Genomic DNA, 20,734 nt, shown 5'->3' with positions numbered 1-20,734 from the left:
AAAGATATAGTTAAAACATTTACATTTATTTATTTAGCAGACGCTTTTGTCCAAAGCGACGTACATCTCGGCAAAAGTACAATTTATGCGTTACATTAAAATAAAGTACATAAAACTTACCAATGTTTGATGTCACCAGTAAAAATAACGTATAGTTTATTATTAGTGAGAAGTTAGATTTTAACAAGAGATGAAAAAGACCTGAAGACATTCTGTTATTTTTTAGCAGACCTAAGCATTATTATAAGAGCACATAATGATGTTGATTTATTTAACATTTATAGCAGGGTAAGTTTTACCACATCAGCATCTTGATTAAGAGTACTACAGCAAGAGATGGGATGTGAACCCATGTCCCTTGAGTGCAAGTTTGGGGCTCTAACCACAAAGCTAAGTATGCAATACATTTAAAAAAAAAAAAAAAAATCTTAGAGATGTTAAATTTTGCAAAGAAATAAAAATACATTTCAAAATCTTATTGAGATATTAAACACAATAATAATAATAATAATAATAATAATAATAATAATAATAATAACAGTAGACTTTAGACCATTTAGGATAATATAAATATTTATTTCTCTAGTTTTCCAGTGTTTACATGCAGGTCAAACAGCCTGAATAGTAAAACAACAGGTTTCAAAACGTGGCTGTTGGGTCGTTTTCATCATACTTGAAAAAAACAGTCCTCGGGTGGGTCTGGGGAACCGATTTTCGGCGCTACCACCCTGTGTGACGTTTCGCGTTTAGTCCATCGCCCTCCAGCCACGTTCACGCCATGCACTTCCTTTTTTCCTGTATTTTTACTAATTTTTAATGAGTTCCTTTAATCCCGTTACGAACGCAAACCAGCAGCCCTTACTCCCCTTCTTCACTACAGTCTTTCTTACTTCTTTAAATTATAAAGGACCCGAAGAATTTAGACACTCTTATCACTGACCCCCCTCCCTCATCCCGAAACTACACCTCAGGTGGTTGAAGTGTCGCGAATAAACAGTCCCGCGTTTCTGGCAGGGACAGAAGGGTAAAAAATGTGGCGCGAGTCAGCGTGTTTCAAAAAGGGGGAGCCGATACGGGCAGCGCGGTGCTGCTTCCTCGGCACTTTTCGGAAGAAAGCTCACCTGGCGCCCAGGGCGGATCCCGCAGGACCGTTCGGAAACATTAAAGGGAGAAACATTTTTCTCATTCCTATCACCTACCCGTTACGACATACGCACAATACCTGGAAAAACAGTTTTCTTGCTGAGCCGAGAGGTGCAGAGGCGCGGTGGTCATATTTCCCACCCGTGCGAGCGCACGTGCCCACCCTCGACGACCACGTTTACGGGAACAAACACGCCTGCCCAGAAAAACAGGAAAAACAACAGCAAGGCCCAAGCGGGTTATGTTCCTCCAGCCGGTAACGCCGCCCCTCCAATGAACCCCATTCATCAGTTTCCTCCTTTCTTTTGGAGGCGGGGGGGGGGTCAACAGACTTTTACAGCAGAAGTGTGGTTTGATATGACCTTCCGCATCTCCAGCTCCTTCCATTCAAGGTCCATCAATGATCCCTAGAGACACACACACAGGGGATTTTTTTTTTTTTGTAATGGAATAAAAGTCTGCATAGAGGATAAAGGAGCACAGTTCGATTTGCTGATGGCAGATTCAGTGGGACGTCAGACCTGTGTGAGTCACAACACAGAAGGGTGGTCAGTTAAGGTCTGCGGGTTTTACCGCGTTCCGCAAAAATCGGTTTCGTCCCTCTGTCTTCCTTCATCCCGTCCTCTCTCCGCGGACAAAGCGGAGACGCGGTCACGAGGGAGAAAACTCCCGACCGACCGAACGGGGGGAGTTCCATCTCCTCCGTGAGCCGCCCAGCAAGACGTTTCGCAGAGCTGAGTGGCGATTTGTCCGGAGCGGAGACGGCCGACGACTTTCCCGGCAACTCCATCCAAAAGACACATTTACTCAACTCGGAAGAGCACGGTACATTTTCAGCAAAACTTTGTACAAACGCAACGTTCTTTGACATTTCTATCTGTACACAGTTTAATGTATAATAAAGGTTCACACAGTGATGCTTCGCGGGGGGTTCGGAGAAGACCGGCGTGACCCTGTCCCAGTATGTACACTGTTTATACATGTTGCTGTTGACTAAAGCATCTTGTTCAATGTCCAAAGACATGCTTTAGGTTAACTGGTGAGTCTACAAAGTCCTTTGGTGTGTGTGTGTGTGTGTGTTTTTTCCAGCATTGCTATGCATGTGGCTTACACAGCTATGCAGTAAAAAAAAAAGGTGAAAGATGGATAAAATGCCTTAGACAAAGACGTCACGCGGTCAATAATAATAATTGCACGTCGCTCTCGAGAAACGTGCTCGCTAAATGAATAAACGGAAAAACATCGGAGGAAAAAATGTATGTTTTTCCTAGTAAATGCAAATGAGAAAATTTGGCCTACGCTGTGTCATCGCTGCTCCAAATGTCGTCATCTGCATACAGATCACGAACATTTCGTGCAGATTCCAAAAGCATCATTTAAAGGACAGATTAGCTGCTCCCGAACACATCTTAACATAGCGATGGTCAAGCCGTGTTTACGTTCAGGGTACCGCGGTCCGTTTCACCCCTAGGAAATAAGAAGAGGCACTGTGTCGACTGAGTTTCTCGCAAGTCAGACTTAATCTGGCGGCCGTGTCGCATAAAAATGACACTCAATGTTGCGCTAAAACCGGAATTTTCCTGCATCGATTCTCTCCTGCGCCATTGGCCATGTTGATATTTTTCAAAGCTTCCATCTCTGAAAGGTGAATAAATCTCGCTTCCTTTTGGCACCAATCAGGATCGGTCATCTTTAACTGTACGGAACCAGCCGAATAAATCAAGCCGACAATAAATCAACAAATCGGGACTATAACACAGAAGAAATCTGCTTTTACATCACCATCCCTGGCATAAAATGTATATTAAAAATACAAATTGGTAGTAAATAAGTGCAGCCGGGGACAGGATTTGTACTCCCTCGAACCTCCCTGATTGACACTTTTTCTTTTTTTTTTTTTTTCCAGGCAGAACAGGAATGACGCCGCGTGTCTTCAAGTTTATAAAGAGACCTGCATTCATTACTACCAACGTCATTTCAAACAAGGAAACTTGCGGTGTGAACCAGAGGAGCAGCCCTTGCAAAAAAAGGACATGCAAATTTCAGCGTTTTGTGTTTGAGTGGGGGCCAAAACAGGAGAACATGTGACCGTGATACAGTTGTTAATTAGGGCTCAGCATGAGGCCTGGGAAACAGGAGAGATATGCAAAAAAAGGGGGATGGGGGATGGGGGGGCAGGGGGGTCACACACCGAAACACTGCGACGGCTCACGAGACCCACGAAACAGAGAAAAGAGAGAGAGGAGGAGCGGAAGAGCTACGCGGCGGGGTCAGATATATTTACTGTAACGGGACAGGCACCCAAAGGCAAGCTGACTTCGAGCAAAACACAGTACGGTACTACCTTTTTTACAGCGGCTGCACCAAATGCCACCAGATTTTAAAATGGAAAGGGATAGAGAGAAACAAACTGCGCAATGCAGGGGCCCAGAGTCATCGGACGCGGTGAACGATCTGTCCCAGATCGGCGAGCGCGAAAGGAGCGGGGAGGAGGGGCGGCAGCACGGAGTGTCCAACAGGGGGCGGTGTGGCTCAAGCGCTCACAATCCGCCTCTCGTTTCCTCTTCGCCGCAGCTTCCGCTCCCTCGAGCCCTTCCTTCGTTCTGCATCCTTGCTAGAAGGCCGGGGCGAGCGCGGCCCTGCGGCAGGCCTCTCGGAGACGTACGAGCGCGCGTAGGTGCAAATGCGTGAGTCCGTTAGGCTGCGGACCTGGGGATCCTGCGTGATGTGTGCGCGTGGCGTTATGTGGGACGCGGTAATCTCCTGCCTGCACGCCTGTGCGTTTCGACGGCTGTCCGGGTTTACTTGTGGTTCCTCTGAGGGTGCAGAGAGGAGTCATCAAACAGAGGGTTCTTCACTTCCATCTCTCCGGTCTAAGGGAAGGACACAGGAGAGATCACTAATGTTGCAAACTGATTTTAATTCTCTCTCACACACATATTTGCTGAAACCGCTTGTCCCAAGCAGGGTCACGGTGAGCTGGAGCCTAACCCGGAAACGCAGGGCGTAAGGCCGGAGGGGGAGGGGACACACCCAGGACGGGACGCCAGTCCACCGCAAGGCGACCCATGCGGGACACGAACCCCCGACCCACCGGAGAACAGGGCCCAGCCAAACCCGCTGCGCCACCGCATTTTGATTCGAATCGATTAAATTAATGATTTTATTATTTATTTATTTTTATTTAGTGTTATTAATACTGCAATAGAATTTAGCTCCACACTTACCATGGTTGGAACACTAGAACTGTGCATGTTCTTTTTGGGAGCAAGGGGTGAGAAAGTAAAATAAATAAAGAAATAAATAGATAAATGAAAAATTAAATATGAACTAAAATAAAAATAGAAGCTGAATTTCTCTGACACTTTTTTCCAACGCAGCTTACAATGCTAGCCTGCTTATGAAAATGTATCCCTTTACACAGCAGAGTAATTTTTCTTGTATTAATACAGGGTAAGTACGGAGCTCAGTGGTGCTACAGCAAGATGTGGGGTTCGAACCCAACTTCCACAAGTGGAATGCAGCGGCTCCAACCACTACATTACTTGCTCCCCCGGTTTTTATACGCTCTAGGACTCACAGCCACAAATTAAAGACCTACGTGTGACACCGTGACACACTCTCATATGCAGAGGTCTTAGTGGTAACACAGCAAGCGGCGGAAAGTGCCGAGCTGCGATGTGGCCCCCGGCAGCCCCCGAGGCATCCGACCTACCGGCGCCAGGCCGGGACACTCGTACACCGTGAAGTCCCCGTCCTCGTTCTCCTCGTCCGACGTGGCCCCCGAGTCTGGGATCTTGGGCTCGCATCTGTGCCTGGGGTCGGTGGAGGGGTGGAGGTGAGAAACACTCAGTGAGTCGGGGACGGTGGGGGTGGGGGGCTACGGGCCCTTGAGGGTAAGGACTGTTTTCAGGAAAACAAGGGAAGAAATGAACTGTTTCGTAGCGATTTGGCGACCTTTCCCGGGTGCCGGCAGGATGACTCAGCAGCGGCACGCGGAGCGCTCACCTCTCCAGGGACAGCATCTGCTGCTTCTGGTGCTGGTAGTGGTACATCTGAGCACTCTGGGCCAGCTTCTTGTCCCCAACCTGGGTGGGACCGACCGAGCACACGGCATCGACTGTAAGCGCTTCCTTCTGCTCGCTCAACTTCTGCTTCGTTCCAATTTGGAGAAAAGACGCCTGTAGAGGCTGGGGGCGGGACTCACCATGGTGCTGTCAAAGGAATGGGGTCCCATCACGCGGAAAGCTGGGTAATCCACCTTCTCGGTGAGACGTGTTCCCCTTCGCTGCCTGGGGTGGGGAGTAGGAGCGCTGGGTTACCGCCAGACATATTTTCAAGGGGCAACTGCCTTTGGATTCAAAGGAACCAGCTTCAAACTCTACCTCCTACTGTAGTACTCTTGAGCAAGGTGCTTAACCTGAATTACTCCGGTAAAAAAAAACCCAGCTGTACATCGCTTAATGCTGTGAAAAAGAAAGCGAACCCTCCTTTGCGTCCACAGTTTTACATATTAGGACAAACTGTAACTAACCCTCAACTAGTCCTAGTCCTCACAGGCAATAAATCCAATCTCATGTGATAAATGACACAAACCACATATTACGGGTTATTTATTCACCCAAAAATAAGTCAACGTACAGAAGCCATATGGGAAACACTGCAGTCCATGACTCAATGGCTTGTAGGGCACCTTATAGCTAGATAGATGGTCCCCTAGTTAGAGCTGCTGCTTTTAGACCCAAAGATCCCAGGTTCAATTCCTACCTCTAGCTGTTGTACCTCTTGAGCAAGGTACTTACCCTAAATTGCTACAGTAAAATTATCCAGAAGTATAAAGAGGTGAATAATTGTAGGTCTCTTAATGTTGTAAGTTGATTTGGAGAAAAGCATTAATTAATGTAAACTGATATGAGTTGGGGAGGGGCGCGGTGGCGCAGTGGGTTGGACCACGGTCCTGCTCTCTGGTGGGTCTGGGGTTCGAGTCCCGCTTGGGGTGCCTTGTGACGGACTGGCGTCCCGTCCTGGGTGTGTTCCCTCTCCCTCCGGCCTTACGCCCTGTGTTACCGGGTGGGCTCCGGTTCCCCGTGACCCCGTATGGGACAAGCGGATCTGAAACTGTGTGTGTGTGTGTGTGATATGAGTTGGGGTTGATTGACTGTGAGGACTCAAGAAGGGTTTGTCATGTCCCCCTACATAAACCACGGAAGTAAAAGAATGTTGAATAAAAAGAAAACACATTTGGGCCCATGACTTGCGGTAAATAAACACATCAGAGACTCCAGCTGGAAACTTGATGGTATTTAGGTAAATCCCTGGAAGAACCTCTTAAAGCTCAGTAAATCACTTCAAGGGAAGGGTGAGGGTAATTGGACTGTTTTTTAATACTAAAATGAAGCGATGTGAAATAAATAAACTTACCTGATCCAGCAGACACCTGCCAAGAGAAGGCCAGTCACCCCCATGATGAGAAACACACCTGTCATTACTACACACATGGGGGGGGGGGGTGATGGAAAAGGCCAAAAAGAGAGGGAAGCAGAGAAAAGGAGAGGAGAGAAGAAGAAGAAGGGGGGTCTGTTAATGGTTCACTTGAAGGGAGGGGTTTCTTCATGACTTTCTGAGTTCGGAGTCTGCTGTCTCTATCTAAGCAACGTCACAGTAGTGTGTTTAGTGTGTGTGTGTGTGTGTGTGTGTGTGTGTGTGTGTGTGTGTGTGTGTGTGTGTGTCCGTTCACAAACGTATAAGCAGCCTACAGTCCAACAGGTGTGTTCTTTGCAGTTGTGAGTCTGAACACATGATTGTGTGTGGCTTTCAGATACAGCGGCTCTTCGTACGATAAACTTTCGAGTTACGAATTTTCAAAGATTTTACGAAGATATGAACATTTATTTTTCTTCTTTTCAACTGCACTGTCTACACTCACCTGTTTCCGAACATTTCTGCATTTTTCAAAGCAAAAGCAACCTGCGTTGATGCCGATAGGAAGCAGCAAAGAGCACCCAAAGGCGACGGGAGGTTGGAACCACCTTAATTCAACTCCCTTCCACGGTGTTTACAGCACCTATCTCAGTATTGGTGATCAAGAGAAGCCGCAGCACACATTTATGGGATAAAACAAACAATCTACACTGGACAGGAGTATTATTTTGATCTACTTTAAATAATTTTTAATGTAGCTTCAATTTAATAAAAATGTTAAAATGAAAATACTAATGCTCACATTATTGCACTATTGTATTGTATACAGTGACAATAAAGTATCTTATCTTATCTTTATTGTCCTTTGATTGATTGTGACATTGTGGTAAAAATTACACTAGTTTTATGAACACATTGAGATACATCCGCTCCCAGTTGTATTTCGCAAAGATGACTGCATATGGGTATCAGGTCATCTGGAAGTAGACTGGTTAAGGACATGTACACGTGGCGAAACACCCATCCCCGCCGCAACAGCGCCGGCAACAATAACAACAACGACGAAAACATGGGTCCGTGTGACATCTGCTCCGTTACAAGTGCTGCCGAGCGCTAATGCCGCCCATCCCAGATGCTAATTCCATTTCAGGGAAGTGCGAGGGGGGGGGGCAGCCCTCCGAGTTGAGCGCCTGCACCGAGGCTACCCTAATGGGATTAAGTGGGCCATTTCGCAGCTTGCTGGTGTGTCCTGCTGGCAGCACCGGCGTTGCCCCGTAATGTCGTTTTGCGAACACTCAGCCGAGTCACGTGACCACAGATCTGATTTGGGTTTCTGGGCGCACGGCTACATGCCATTCTGGAAATGACGCAATAGAAACGTCGGCTCTGTCCGTGGGCCCGGCGACTTCTTGCCATTGGCTACGGCAAACCAGCCGAGTCCCGGAGGCTGGACCCGCTACGCCCGCAAGCTTACCGCTTCATTAACTACCTTTAAATCAAATAGTGTGGATCCCAAAAACATCTATCAGACTGAATAAACAAGATCCGGGTGAGTTTTCGCACGTGGGTTGCCGATCTTTCCAAAACTGTGCAAAGCAGGACTGGGTAAACAGCATAACAGGGTTTACCGGCTGGTATAGCGTTCATGTTTCATTTGAACGCTTGAACGGTACCCTGAGCAGCAGAGCAGAGTCGCTGACAGCCTGAAGAGGTACTGTGGCTAAAGGGGCACTAGGTGGCGTAGCAGTTAAAGCAGCTGCGTTGTAATCAGAGGACCTGGGTTTGAAGCCCTGCTGCCACTGTAGTAGCCTTGCTCAAAGCACTTACTCTAAAAAGTCCAGCTGTATAAATGAGTAAATCACAGGAAGTAGCCTAGTACATGAACGTAACGCTCTAAGATGCCTCCGGCAGTTGTGTTTGATCTGCCAAAGCATTCCTATGTCTCCCCTCCTTGACTCTGTTCATTGGCTTCCTGTAGCTGTCTATATCAAGTTCAACGTTCTGCCTACTGCCTACTAGACCATCGACACATCTGCTCCCCAGTACCTACAGGACCTGATCGCTCTTACTCCCCTCCCACAGTGCCATACTCCTCCATTCCGTTGGTGGTGTTTTGTCCGAAGTTTGTCAGTTCTGCCTCCACTGTGGTGGAATGACCTCCCTCCGTCATTCAGAGCTGCTGAATCCTTCTCAACATTCAAGAAGGGTCTCAAAACACATCCCCTGCACATTCATTTCCCTCTTGATCTCTTCTGTACTCCTGTACCTTCGCTACGTTATCTGCTAAAAATTACTCCCTATCAATTCCATACACAGCCATTCATGTCATGTACACCAGCAAAAACGGTGGTATTGGAGTGAGTGTGCTTGTCTGTTGGCGAAATGCACTATTAAGCGAAAAGGCTTCGGCAAAATGAATAAATGAGAATGTAAATGTGTGAGTAAGTTATGCCGAGCAAAAACATCAGCCAAACGAATACTTGCTCACAGCAGTAGTGCCTTTTCAGACCTCACTTCTGCAGTTTACTCTTCCTGCACCACATTCACCTGTCCTACTGCGTGGAATCCGGCCAGGGGTGCAGGATTTTGAGAAATCTCGGTTTTCAACCGCCACCGGAGATCCGGAACATAACTAAGACGACGGACCACAGCTCTTACACCAGCCTGCCTGTTCTCTAGAACCAGCCCTACGTGGCATGCGGAGAAGCAGGAGAAGATGTGTACCAGTGAGGGCCTTTTCCTTGGTGGGGTAGGGGGCGGCCAGGGGCTCCCTCCGAACAGCAGACTGTGCCCCGGTCTGGGGGGGCGAGGTAGGGGCGGGTTTTGTTCCAGGAGAGGCTGTAGGCACATTGGTGGTGTTCCACTGCTTGGGGTCACCTGGATTGGACTTGGGAGCATCCTGAGGGGACGGTGCTGTGGAGGTGCACATGGGACAGAGAGAGGGCGTTGAACTGGGATTGGTACCCTGCCTTTATGTACATATAACTATGACGCTGCAGCAGGTGGTGTAGTGGTTACAACCGTTGCCTTGTAATTGAAGGACATGGGTTTGAATCGCACTCCTGATGTAAAGCCCTTGATCATGGTACTTACGTTACATTCGGCATTTAGCCTTTCTCCAAAGCGACTTACCGTGTTGAACTTCTTACAGCAATTTACCCATTTACATAGCAGGGTAATTTTTACTCGAGCAATTTGGGGTAAGCACCTTGCTCGAGGGCAGTGCAGAAGAGGTGGGATTTGAACCTGCAACCTTCACATTCGAAGAAGCCAAGTCAAACTGACACAGCAAAAATTACACAACCTCATTAATAGATAAATTATTAGTGGCTTAGCATACAAACCTCACCATAAGTTGCGTTGGAGACAAGATCAAGCTAAATGAGTAAATTATTTACGGTGTGTATGTGCCAAAAATCCAATCCGACCGTGTGAAATGATCAATGCCGTGTGAAAAAGATCAATGTTTGCATGCAATAAATACATTATCTATATATATCAGTATATTATCCATCATTATTTCAGTAATTCTTCAGCTTTAGAGATCAGGGAGGAGAGGGCAGCACTAAGAGTCTAGCGCAGCCTTACCTGCGTGTTTCACCTCAGCTTCCTGCTGTTTGGCGATGATGGAGGACAGGAAGTCAATTTCTTCATCCAGGTCCGGTAGAGTGGTCACCTTGGCTGAGAACGGGACGGGAACACGTTTTGACTGAGTGAGAAATGGCCCAAGTCCATGGAAATATCACTTCTAAAATAAAACCAGTATAATGTGGGTATAGTTGCAAAGCACATTGTGAATGGAATTCGAGCCTTTCTAGGATTTTTTTTTTTTTTGACTGTGAATAAGAGAGGAGGGTGCGGTGGGTTTGGCCAGGTCCCGCTGCGGGGCAGGTCTGGGGTTCGAGTCCCGCTTGGGGTGCCTTGCGATGGACCGGCGTCCCGTCCTGGGTGTGTCCTCTCCCCCCCAACAGCCTTGCGCCCTGTTTTGCCGGGTTAGACTCCGGTTTGCCGTGTCTCCGTTTGGGACAAGTGATTTCAGACAGTGTGTGTGTGTGAATAAGAAAGTGAACACAAAGGTGTTTGTACTGCTGTGATAGTGAGGAAATACTGAGGTTCTTTATATCTCTGTATAAATAAGTTTAAGTATCTCTGTGTGTCATACAAATAAGGAAAAATGAAGTCACCGGTGTCATCGGTGCAGTGTGTTTCGGGACCTGAATGGTTTGACACAGCAAGCAGGTGCCTATGTATTAGGAGGCCACAGGCTACCCCTGGGACACCTGTACCCGCTGTACTTAGGGCATAGAACTCATCTGCACCGGCAGGACACCTGATCGTGGACTGTTTTATTTGTACCTCCCACATCACGTCTTGCACAAAGTCTCAAACAACCGGCCAACTTCAACAATCGCTTCTCTCGAGCGGGGTCACGGCGAGCCGGAGCCTGTCCCGGAAACACGGGGCGCGTACAACGGGCACTGGCCAAAACCCACTGTGCCACCAGACCCCCCCCGCCAAGTCTCACACAACCAAAGCTTAATAAAACAGATACCCTGTGACTGAATGACAGACTGGGTTTTGTAAAAATATTGAGTATAGCGATGCTAAAAATAAGTCATCTAAAAGATTTTCGTATTTTATGCACCTCAAGGTATGGAAATTAACTGAAAAAGACAGAAACTGAAATAGATGTTTGTCTCCACAAACTTCTGTTCAGTCACCATTGTTTTATCCACATTCATCCCACAGGAGTGTCGTTACTGGTCACCCAATAGACACAAGGCGTAAACACGGTGGAAGTGGGGTGACCGACCGACGGGGGGTCCCGCGCTCCCAACCTGCGCGAGTGCTCCGTACCGCCGTCCGGTCACTCGGTGGATAAACACGACCTGCTGTGTTACGTGAACTAAACGCTGTCGCAGCTATTTCATAATACACTGGAAATGTTTGTATCTTCGAAGGTTTGGAACTCCATTGATGTTAGAAAGGGGATGTAGTACACATCATGAACACAAATACCTGGGAAGCTCATTTTGTGTGTGTGTGTGTGTGTGTGTGTGTGTGTGTGCGTGTGTGCGCGCGCGCAAGTTAGAATAGGTCTGTCAGCAGTGTTGATTGGGCTTGCAGCCCACCATCTGGATGATTGCAGGTTGCCGCGGCCGTTCTGTAATTACACATCTCTGGGGGACTGTTTATACACAAAGAGCAAATCTGTGTCTCTTGCCACAAACAGACAAAAAAAGGAATGTGGTAAGAAAAGGTCCAGCGCATGGAGCACAGAAAGAAAGAAGAGTCTTAGAAAACCTAAATAAAAAAGTGAAAATGAAGACATGAAATCAGTTGAAAAATTAGGAAGTGAAGTTCGAAGCTTGGGGGTGTGGTGGCGCAAGGGGTTTGACCGGGTCCTGCTCTCAGGTGGGTCTGGGGTTCGAGTCCCGCTTGGGGTGCCTTGCGACGGACTGCTGTCCCGTCCTGGGTGTGTCCCCTCCCCCTCCAGCCTTGTGCCCTGTGTTGCCGGGATAGGCTCCGGCTTGCCGCGACCCTGCATGGGACATGTGGTTTTAGATGCTGCGTGTGTGTATGTGAGAGTTTAAAGCTTCTTTTGAAATTTTCAAATGGTTTATTGTAGTAGATGTAGAAATGAGTGATTGTGGCACGCGATGTGTGTGTGCCGCTACTTTGCACTAATTCTATGGTGAGTGAGACTACAATGACAACGCAAAGCATTAAGCAAAACAACCCCCTCAACACACACACACACAATTATACTGCCATACACCCCATAGTGTACAAATACAAATGTACATAAATATACAAACCCCACATAAACAGCAACCCCAGTGACGGTACACAAATGAAAACAGTCGCAATAAAGACATTAAATCAGAAAACTCAGGCTCTTTCCTCGATATCATAAATCATACTTCGACCTGTATTTATGTACATTTGTATTTGTACACTATGGGGTGTAAGTATAAACTTGTCACTTTACAACAAGTGTGGAAAAGGCTAGAAGGCAACAGAGAAGAAGAAACAAAAGGCCTCAAGGTGGTGAAAGAGAACAGAACGGTTGGGGGTCCAAGACCAACTGGCTGCCCAACCCCCCCCCACCCCCCATGATGACATTATACAATTAGAAGACAAACTTGGTTTGTCTTAATTTGACAACGTGACAATTCTAGGGTGCTCAGGAGGTGCTTCGCACACTACTTGATGGGACTTGCAGATGAACACAACAGGTAGTGTAAAAAAACACACCCCAGGGGAAGAGCCCACGCCAAAAGGGACTCTCCAGCGGTGCTTGTACAAAACACCTTTCTTTACATTCATCCGGCGGTTTCTTCCGCACCAGCCCGCACTTATTTACCCCTCTATACAGCCTGGCAATCTTTACCGGAGCGATTATGGACAAGTATGTTGCTCAGCTTTACCGCAGCAAGAGAAGAGATTCAAACCAGCAACCTTGGCATCCAAAGGCAGCAGCTCTAAGCCATGAATGGTAGGAGCTGCCATACATTCAAACTTGTCCCGTCGAACAGATCCCAATTCGTTTCCGGGAACCGACTGTATATTAAAATACCGAACAATGAAATTACAATTACACGCACACTTTCTGAACCGCTCGTCCCATACGGGGTCGCGGGGAGCTGGAGCCCAATCCAGCAACACAGAGCGCAAGGCTAAAAGGGGAGGGGACACACCGAGGATGGGACGCAAGTCCGTCGCAAGGCACCCCAAGTGGGACTCGAACCCCAGACCTACCGGAGAGCGGGACCCGGTACAACCCACTGCGCCACAGCGCCCCCTATATATATAAAATATATATAGTAAAAACTTAAATTCCAATTTATTCCACCCCCATCCCAAGTTCAGCCCAAAATCACCCTAATATGCATAATATCATAAGGGAAATGTAGAAAATAATAGTTGGTAGATAACAAGTCTGCTCTGCAAACCATTTTTGGATGATACATGTGTCTGGGAGACCTTAGTGAGTCGCACTCGGTTGAGGTGGCAACCAGGGGACTGTATCTGAAAAGCTTCCTCATTGTTATGTACATGAGATTTTTTTTTTCTTTTAATTATTTATGATTTTTAGCCTTGGGGTATATCTTTTAGTGTCTTAAAGGTCCAGTCATGCTGTTTTCCTGTTAGTTGGTTTTATTGATTTTATTGTTTTATTTTTGAGTTTATTATTTGCATTACAACTTTTAGGATTTATTTAGCGAATAAAGATTTTAACTGTCGGAAATGAGGAATGGAGAAATTTTTACCTGTCGAGTTGGACAGTGTATGGAACCAGACACCTTTGGTGGGCTGGTAATCCATTCTGATCCGTAGAAGGAAAAAAAAAAAAATTAAATTTCAGTCGACGTGTGAAATAGAGGTCGGAACAATTAATTTTTCTTTTATTTGATTATATCGTATTTTAAGCATCTTTCTTCTAATTAATAAACTGATACAGAAACGGAAGGTTTGGCGAAAAGCTAAATGAATAAATGAAAGTAAGGAAAACCGGTTTATTATCTCACTGTCTGACTTCTTGTGTAAGTGAATGCAACTGCGAAGTTTGAGCTATTTTAGTCCATTTGAATGAAGCCATCTGCCAAGTAGCTAATAAAAGAAATAAAAGAATTTCCAGCACGGGCTGCATATTTCAGGCTCATGAATATAACATTTATTAATTAGCTGAGGCTTTTTTCCAAAGTACCTTACGGTATTACGCTACTTATCCTAATTTACACCATTACAGAACTGGGTCATTCTTACCGTAGCAATTCACGGTAAGTACCTGGTTCAAGGGTACTACAGGAGTAGCGGGGATTTGAACCTGAGTCCTTCGAGTCCAAAAGGAGTAGCGTTAGATGCAATATTACCTTCTCGAACCCGGAACCTGTTCATGCCACATCTAGTTTTTTCCTGAAACATCACGTTGATGCGTGCCCTATAGCTGCCCATAATCATCACACTCATCCCTGGCATCTCCCTCTCCCTCCCGGCCCACAAGCCCAAGGGGCGACCCATAAGACCTGCTCAGCTGTCAGCCGCTGATGACTCCTGCCGGGAGCTCACGATACACAGGCCTGGCGGCGGGAGAGCTGGTGGGGTCGTGGCACGGCGGAGCTCGGACCCGAGCGACCGTCGCGGGCCGGGCTTTTAGACCTCCACGCGCGTCAATCTACAGAGCATCCGGGGGGCAGAGATGAGCGCGACAGCATCGGTGCAGGCATCCGGGCCAGGAATGTGAAAGAGATATTTGCACGGCTACATCTCTCTGTGTGTTCACGCATCGGGATCTGAGGGTCAGAGAGCAGAGTTCTGCTTCTGTGTGTGTGTGTGTGTGTGTGTGTGAGGGCTGGCACTAATGTACTGCAGGGAATTCCTAATGGGGTGATCGCTGCAATAAACACTTCACCCAGTAATATATGTACTCAGCAGATTTTTATAAATAAATTCTATATATATCTATATATACTGTATGTGTGTCTATGTACATATATATGCATACACACACACACACACACACACACACGTACTGTATATGCATATATGAACACAGACACATATATAAAGTGTGTTTGCAAGGTGCTGCAGTACAACAGAATGGGCAGAATGGGTGTGAGTTTCCAGTGTTTGATAGTTTGCTGCAATACGTACGTGTGTGTGAGTGCGCGAGTGTGCGCGCGCGTGCCGCAGCACGGCTGTAATTGCGCGTGGGTGGATGGATCAGCTGGCCTGCAGCGCTGAGCACGGGGGCGGAGCGAGGCGCGGGAGGACACGGCGCACGGAGCGCACTGGCGCACTGGCGCACTTCCACAAGGTTATGAATGAAACAGCCATCGCCACGGCAACTGGGAGAGCATGAAAAAATCGAGAGTGTACCGTAAATGATGATCCGACCCGATAGCGAAGGATGAACAATCGGCATACTGTTACCCACAATTCAAAGCGCAGATGATGCATCGCTCAGCCTTTTGCTATGAGGTCACCCCTCTTTAGTCCTATAGATGACAAAAGGCCATCGAAAAGGAAAAGAGCAATTATTCACTTATCATAATTCATATGAAGGGACAATTACTTTTGTAAGAACATTAATGTCACATCAGTGATCAATTGACACCAAATGCCATCAACCTGACCACTTGGCGTAAGATAAATCGCAAATGTTTTGGGCAAATCGTGACGGATCAACGAGGCGTGGCGATGTGGAACCCGTTAAGAGGATTTCTGTAAACCGCTCAGGGAGAGCGCGCCGACCGCTCCTAAAATAGCGTCGAGCTCATCGGCCTGGACGAGGCCGACGGCAACGTGAACGAGAGTCACACACACCTGCCGCCGCCACCGCCTTCGCTCCACAGTGAATTCCAAAGCATGCACTAAAATCACGCTTCTCTGCACAAGCACTTCCACTCATCCCACCTCCCGGGATGCTCAGATGAGGGAGGTTCTAGTAAACGTTGGAGTAAAGTCCTTGGTGAGTCACTCTCTCTATAGCTGAACACCATTACCTTATCTACTGTAAACACTTATATATAAATAATAAACTATTCGATTGGGTGCGGTGGCGCAGCAGGTTTGGCTGGGGCCCGCTCTCCGGTGGGTCTGGGGTTCGAGTCCCACCTGGGGTGCCTTGCGACGGCTTGGCGTCCCATCCTGGGTGTGTCCCCTCCAGCCTTGTGCCCTGTGTTGCTGGGTTAGGCTGTGGTTTGCTGTGACCCTGCTTGGGACAAGTGGTTTCTGTGTGTGTGTGTGTGTGTGTGTGTGTGTGTGTGTGTGTGTTACACCAACCTTCCTTACATGCCTACATATACATAGGTGTATATATCGATTACCGTTTGCTGTTACCTCCCTGCCGTTCTGAACTGTGATGGTGTCTGTCGAGTGCACTGTTGCACCATGGCCCAAGGCAGCTGTGTTTTGTTTTGTTGTATTTACATTCATATTTATTTATTTAGCAGACGCTTTTCTCCAAAGCGACTTCCAATGAACTCTGTGTAGTGTTATCAGCCCACACACCTTATTCACCGCGGTGACTTACACTGCTAGATACACTACTTACACTGGGTCACTCATCCACACACCAGTGGAACACACACACTCTGTCACTCACACATTATGGGTGAACCTGAACAGCATGTCTTTGGAGTATGGGAGGAAACCAGAGCACACGAAGACTTCCACTGCTAGATACACTACTTACAATGGGTCACTCATCCATACATCAGTGGAACACACACTCTCTCTCTGTCGCTCACACACTATGGGTGAACCTGAACAGCATGTCTTTGGAGTGTGGGAGGAAACCAGAGCACCCAGAGGAAATCCACGCAGACATGGGGAGAACATGCAAACTCCACACAGACTGAATGGAGATGAAAACCGTGTCTTCTTCCACCACCCATGGCGCTGTGAGACAGCAGCGCTACTCACTGTGCCGCCCCAGTTAAACATTTATATAAGTGTGGAATGGCAATAAAGTGAACCTCGAACTTTGATCTGACCGCAAGTGACCAACAAGGGGTGCGCCAGCAGCGAAGAGTGCGAGTGCACCGGAGCGGCATGGGCAACATCTGTATGGGATGAGCTGGACAGAAGAGGGAAAGCACAGTGACCCATGGATATCCTACATCTGTGGGAACCGCTACAGAAGGGGAGGGAAGACACGTGAGCTCAATTCCGCGTCTAACTCGCTGTCCGAAGGCCGAATGTGAGAAGAAGCCAGTTTAAAAGTGCGTGTACTCAAACTTTTGACTGGTTCCGAATGCATGCGCAAATGAAACGTGAACTCCACATGCCGCTCAGTGCGACAGCCGTCCTGCTCAAGGACACTAGTTACTGACCCATTTCGATGCTCTGGAGGGGGGTAGGAGCCCAAAGGGCCCTTGTGCAGATGAATGATCATCATCTCCCCGCAAACTCGCCTAAAGCCGAGACACCATTTTTATGGGAAAAAGCTTCGCTTACCAAACCTCCGTAACGTTCATATCGAATCAGCTAAAAGGAACAATCAAATACATGTGTTTCAGCCCATCTGGTGTCTCTAATTACACAAGCGCGCGTGTGTGTGTGTGTGTGTGTGTGTGTGTGTGTGTGTGTGTGTGTGTGTGTGCGATTTCCTTGTCATGGACCGACATCATGGCTAGGATGTAACCTGCTTCACACCCTGTGCTTCCAAAATAGACTCCAGACCCCTGTGACCCTGAACTGGCCAAAGTGGTTATTGATAATGAAATGGTGAAAGGAATAACTGTAATTTTATTAATTATAATTATTATTACAGAAGCTCTTCTGTTTCATCCACGTGATTCCTGCTCTCTCGCCCTTCTGCATGTCCCCCATCTCCTGACTCAGGTGGATTAAACAAAGGGAGCACCAGCACTGTACGCTCACCCCCCCAACCCTCCCACCAGCCAAGTGACAGACAGCCAGGGAGAACATGGAGTGACATCACCGGCAGCCAATCCGAGAAAAGGAGGGCGGGGCTGACCTCCGCTCGATGCCATGTGGTATTTTGACAATTCAGCCGACTCCTCGACCGCCCGCACGTCAGTCGCCCGCACATGAGTCGTGTTTCACACAAAGGGACGCTGAAGCACGTTGACGACGTTGGACTTGCAGCATCCCCAGCTCAGCTCACGTCCCTTTAGCCCATATTCAGCGGACGCTGTCACGCTGGACACGTTGAGATGTTTCTCTGGATACTGCATACCATACCTACTGTGGGATCATGATGTCATTCACAGTCATTTTTCTCCCAAACGAAATGATGCACGCATCCATTATGATGACCTCACGCAGGTATTTATGAGTAAGCTGTTTGCCGCCTGCTGAGAAAAACCTGGCAAAATCAGCTCCGGTTCCCTTCCACTGATTGATTGTTCAGGTCTTAACGTGCAATTCAGGGACGGCCTTGAGCTGGAACTGAAGCCATTAAAAAAATTACATAACCTTCCATTTTACATGATAAAAAACGAGTCATAGCAGAGGCTAAAGCGAACTCGCAGCCCAGACGCATGACATCGGCCGCCTCGTTCCAGAGACAAAGACGAGAGGAGGTAGCTGGGGGAATAAGACCATCGGGCGACAAAGCGGTAGTTAAGGGCCATGGGAGCATCATTGAAGGGAAGGACATGAAAGGATAACGATGAGAGGAGAAAGTGGGCGGAGACTATCAATGTCACGTTCCGTTATCATTATCGTTATTCTGCAGTGTATTTAGTGGATGAACAGAGATGCGTTGACTCTTTGCACCGCACTCATTCCATTGACAGCGATCGCATCCGCGGAGATGCTCTTCACCACGGTAGTGCCGATGAATTATTCAGCAAACATTTACGTTCACGAGTATTAATACAATACCCAGCTGGCCTGTTTTAATTTGCACCATAATAGACCTTCTCCGCCAGAAGCGGGTTCCAGTCACCTACTGTCATTCCAAGGAACCGTCTTCTGTTGCCTAGCGCATCTCAGGGCAGCAGGTGGCATAGTGGTTGGAGCTGTTAAATTGCATTGGAATGAAATGGATTCAAATCCCTGCTTCAGCTGTAGTTCCAAGCTATAAAAATTGGTAAATAATTGTAAAAATGTTGGTGAATGAACCTAGCATCAGAGAAAAGCATCAGTTAAACTATTACTGTTAATAATTTTCGGCCTCTGGACACCTTCCTGGCTGAGTCCACCTTGTTATATTACAGTCCACTCAGGTGGATGGACAATTGGTTGACGCTGTCTTGCTGACCCTGGCAGGATGCACAGGACACTAGGTAATAAGCGAGCAGCAAGTCCACGGGATCCGTGTGTGTGTGTGTTTTTCTCTTTTCTAAGAACCATTTCTTGTTAGATGCTAATGATATCATCAGTTATATACGTGCTCCCTGCTGGGTGCTCAACATGAGGGCAATAAAAAGAACGTGACCACAATAAAAAAAAAAAAAAAAAAAAAAGAAGTGCAACGGCAAAAGAGGGTTGCGGGGCTTGTGTTTAATTACCGAGACACGTTGCACAGCCCATCATCATCTGAGGGCACGGCGGGTAACCTACCAGCTAAGGATGTGGATGTGCTAGAAAGGAACCCTGCTGTTTTACCTTTTACAAAAGTACTTGACCCAAACCATTTAGATAAAAATATCGAACTGTAGACTTTTACACCTGCTAAGCAACCAAAATCAGTAAGAATAAATTTTCCCTGCAGAATTAAACGTGTAACCTCCAGGTTACAAGACTCCTTTCTGAGCTGCTGATAGTTGATGGTGACTCGAGGTGCTGCCGGAGCCCTTAGAACCCCTGGTAGGTGTTACAGCAGCCCTAAGTTTGAGTCCCACCTCTTCCCTCGGTACACCTGAGCAACAATTGACAGAGCAAAAATCAAACTGCTTTATAAATAGCTCATTGTAAATGTGATATTGCTAGTCTGAGTGTATCCCACTTCTGACACAAGTCTAGTTTTGGGGAGGCTGATAGTGCAGTGATTGGAGCTGCTGCCTTTTTGAAGGTTGCTGCGTTGAATCGCACCTACTGCTGTGGTACCCTTGAGCAAGGTACTTAACCAGTAACACTCCAGTAGAATTACTCAAGTATATAAATAGTCGAAGGTAGCTCAGTATCGTCAGTCGCTTTATAGGAAAGCGTCAGCTAAACGAATAAAAGGAAGCTGCTTTGGAGAAAAATTTCAGCTCACTAAATGAATGCAAAATGTGAAGGTAACATCGCTCTCTCATTCTGTTCACGTTCTGCTGGGCACGTGAGGCTTTCTGGGCCAGCTGCCACCACCGCGACCCCTCTGGCTCCCCGGGATCCAGGCATCACTCATCCCCGCCGGTGCCGCTTGCCCACTAGCAGCAGCTATGCGCCGAGCTCACGAAGGCGGGAGGAGCCGGGGGTCTCATCGGGACGAATTCTCAATAAACAGCCTGAGACTCTCCTGACCCTTTCAAATAAACACTAGATATTTCCAGTCACGCCATCGTCCACAAGTCGAACCCTGCTGGCTAATGGCTAAATAAATCTGGACAATCTATGGCTGACATTAAACCCTTCGCTGTGCTGTACTTGCTCCCCGCATATTCCCAGTGGTAATGAGTTCATACACAGCCAGAGAACTAACGACAGTAATGGATATAAACTACGAAGTGGAAACCATATTACTACAGTAATCCCCTTTCATCTGGCT

General features: G+C 47.4%; 1 protein-coding gene across 1 annotated transcript in view; it reads right to left on the bottom strand.

Moving 5' to 3' along the window:
• Positions 1 to 565: 565 nt before the first annotated feature.
• The window catches only part of LOC108937960 (neural proliferation differentiation and control protein 1-like), a 40,992-nt gene continuing 20,823 nt past the window's right edge, over positions 566 to 20,734 (bottom strand). Inside the window, exons 3-9 of the mRNA XM_018758204.2 lie at positions 10,153 to 10,245; positions 9,289 to 9,477; positions 6,565 to 6,631; positions 5,351 to 5,435; positions 5,152 to 5,231; positions 4,859 to 4,958; positions 566 to 4,016 (exon numbers count right to left, since the gene is read on the bottom strand). Of these exons, the coding sequence (XP_018613720.2) occupies positions 3,945 to 4,016; positions 4,859 to 4,958; positions 5,152 to 5,231; positions 5,351 to 5,435; positions 6,565 to 6,631; positions 9,289 to 9,477; positions 10,153 to 10,245 (686 nt within the window). The 3' untranslated portion in view covers positions 566 to 3,944. The remainder of the gene's footprint in view (positions 4,017 to 4,858; positions 4,959 to 5,151; positions 5,232 to 5,350; positions 5,436 to 6,564; positions 6,632 to 9,288; positions 9,478 to 10,152; positions 10,246 to 20,734) is intronic.

The sequence above is a fragment of the Scleropages formosus genome, chromosome 17 (assembly GCF_900964775.1).
Source record: "Scleropages formosus chromosome 17, fSclFor1.1, whole genome shotgun sequence".
Classification (NCBI taxonomy): domain Eukaryota; kingdom Metazoa; phylum Chordata; class Actinopteri; order Osteoglossiformes; family Osteoglossidae; genus Scleropages; species Scleropages formosus.
The sequence above is the reverse complement of the archived record's forward strand: the minus strand, read 5'-3'. Positions and strand labels throughout refer to the sequence as shown.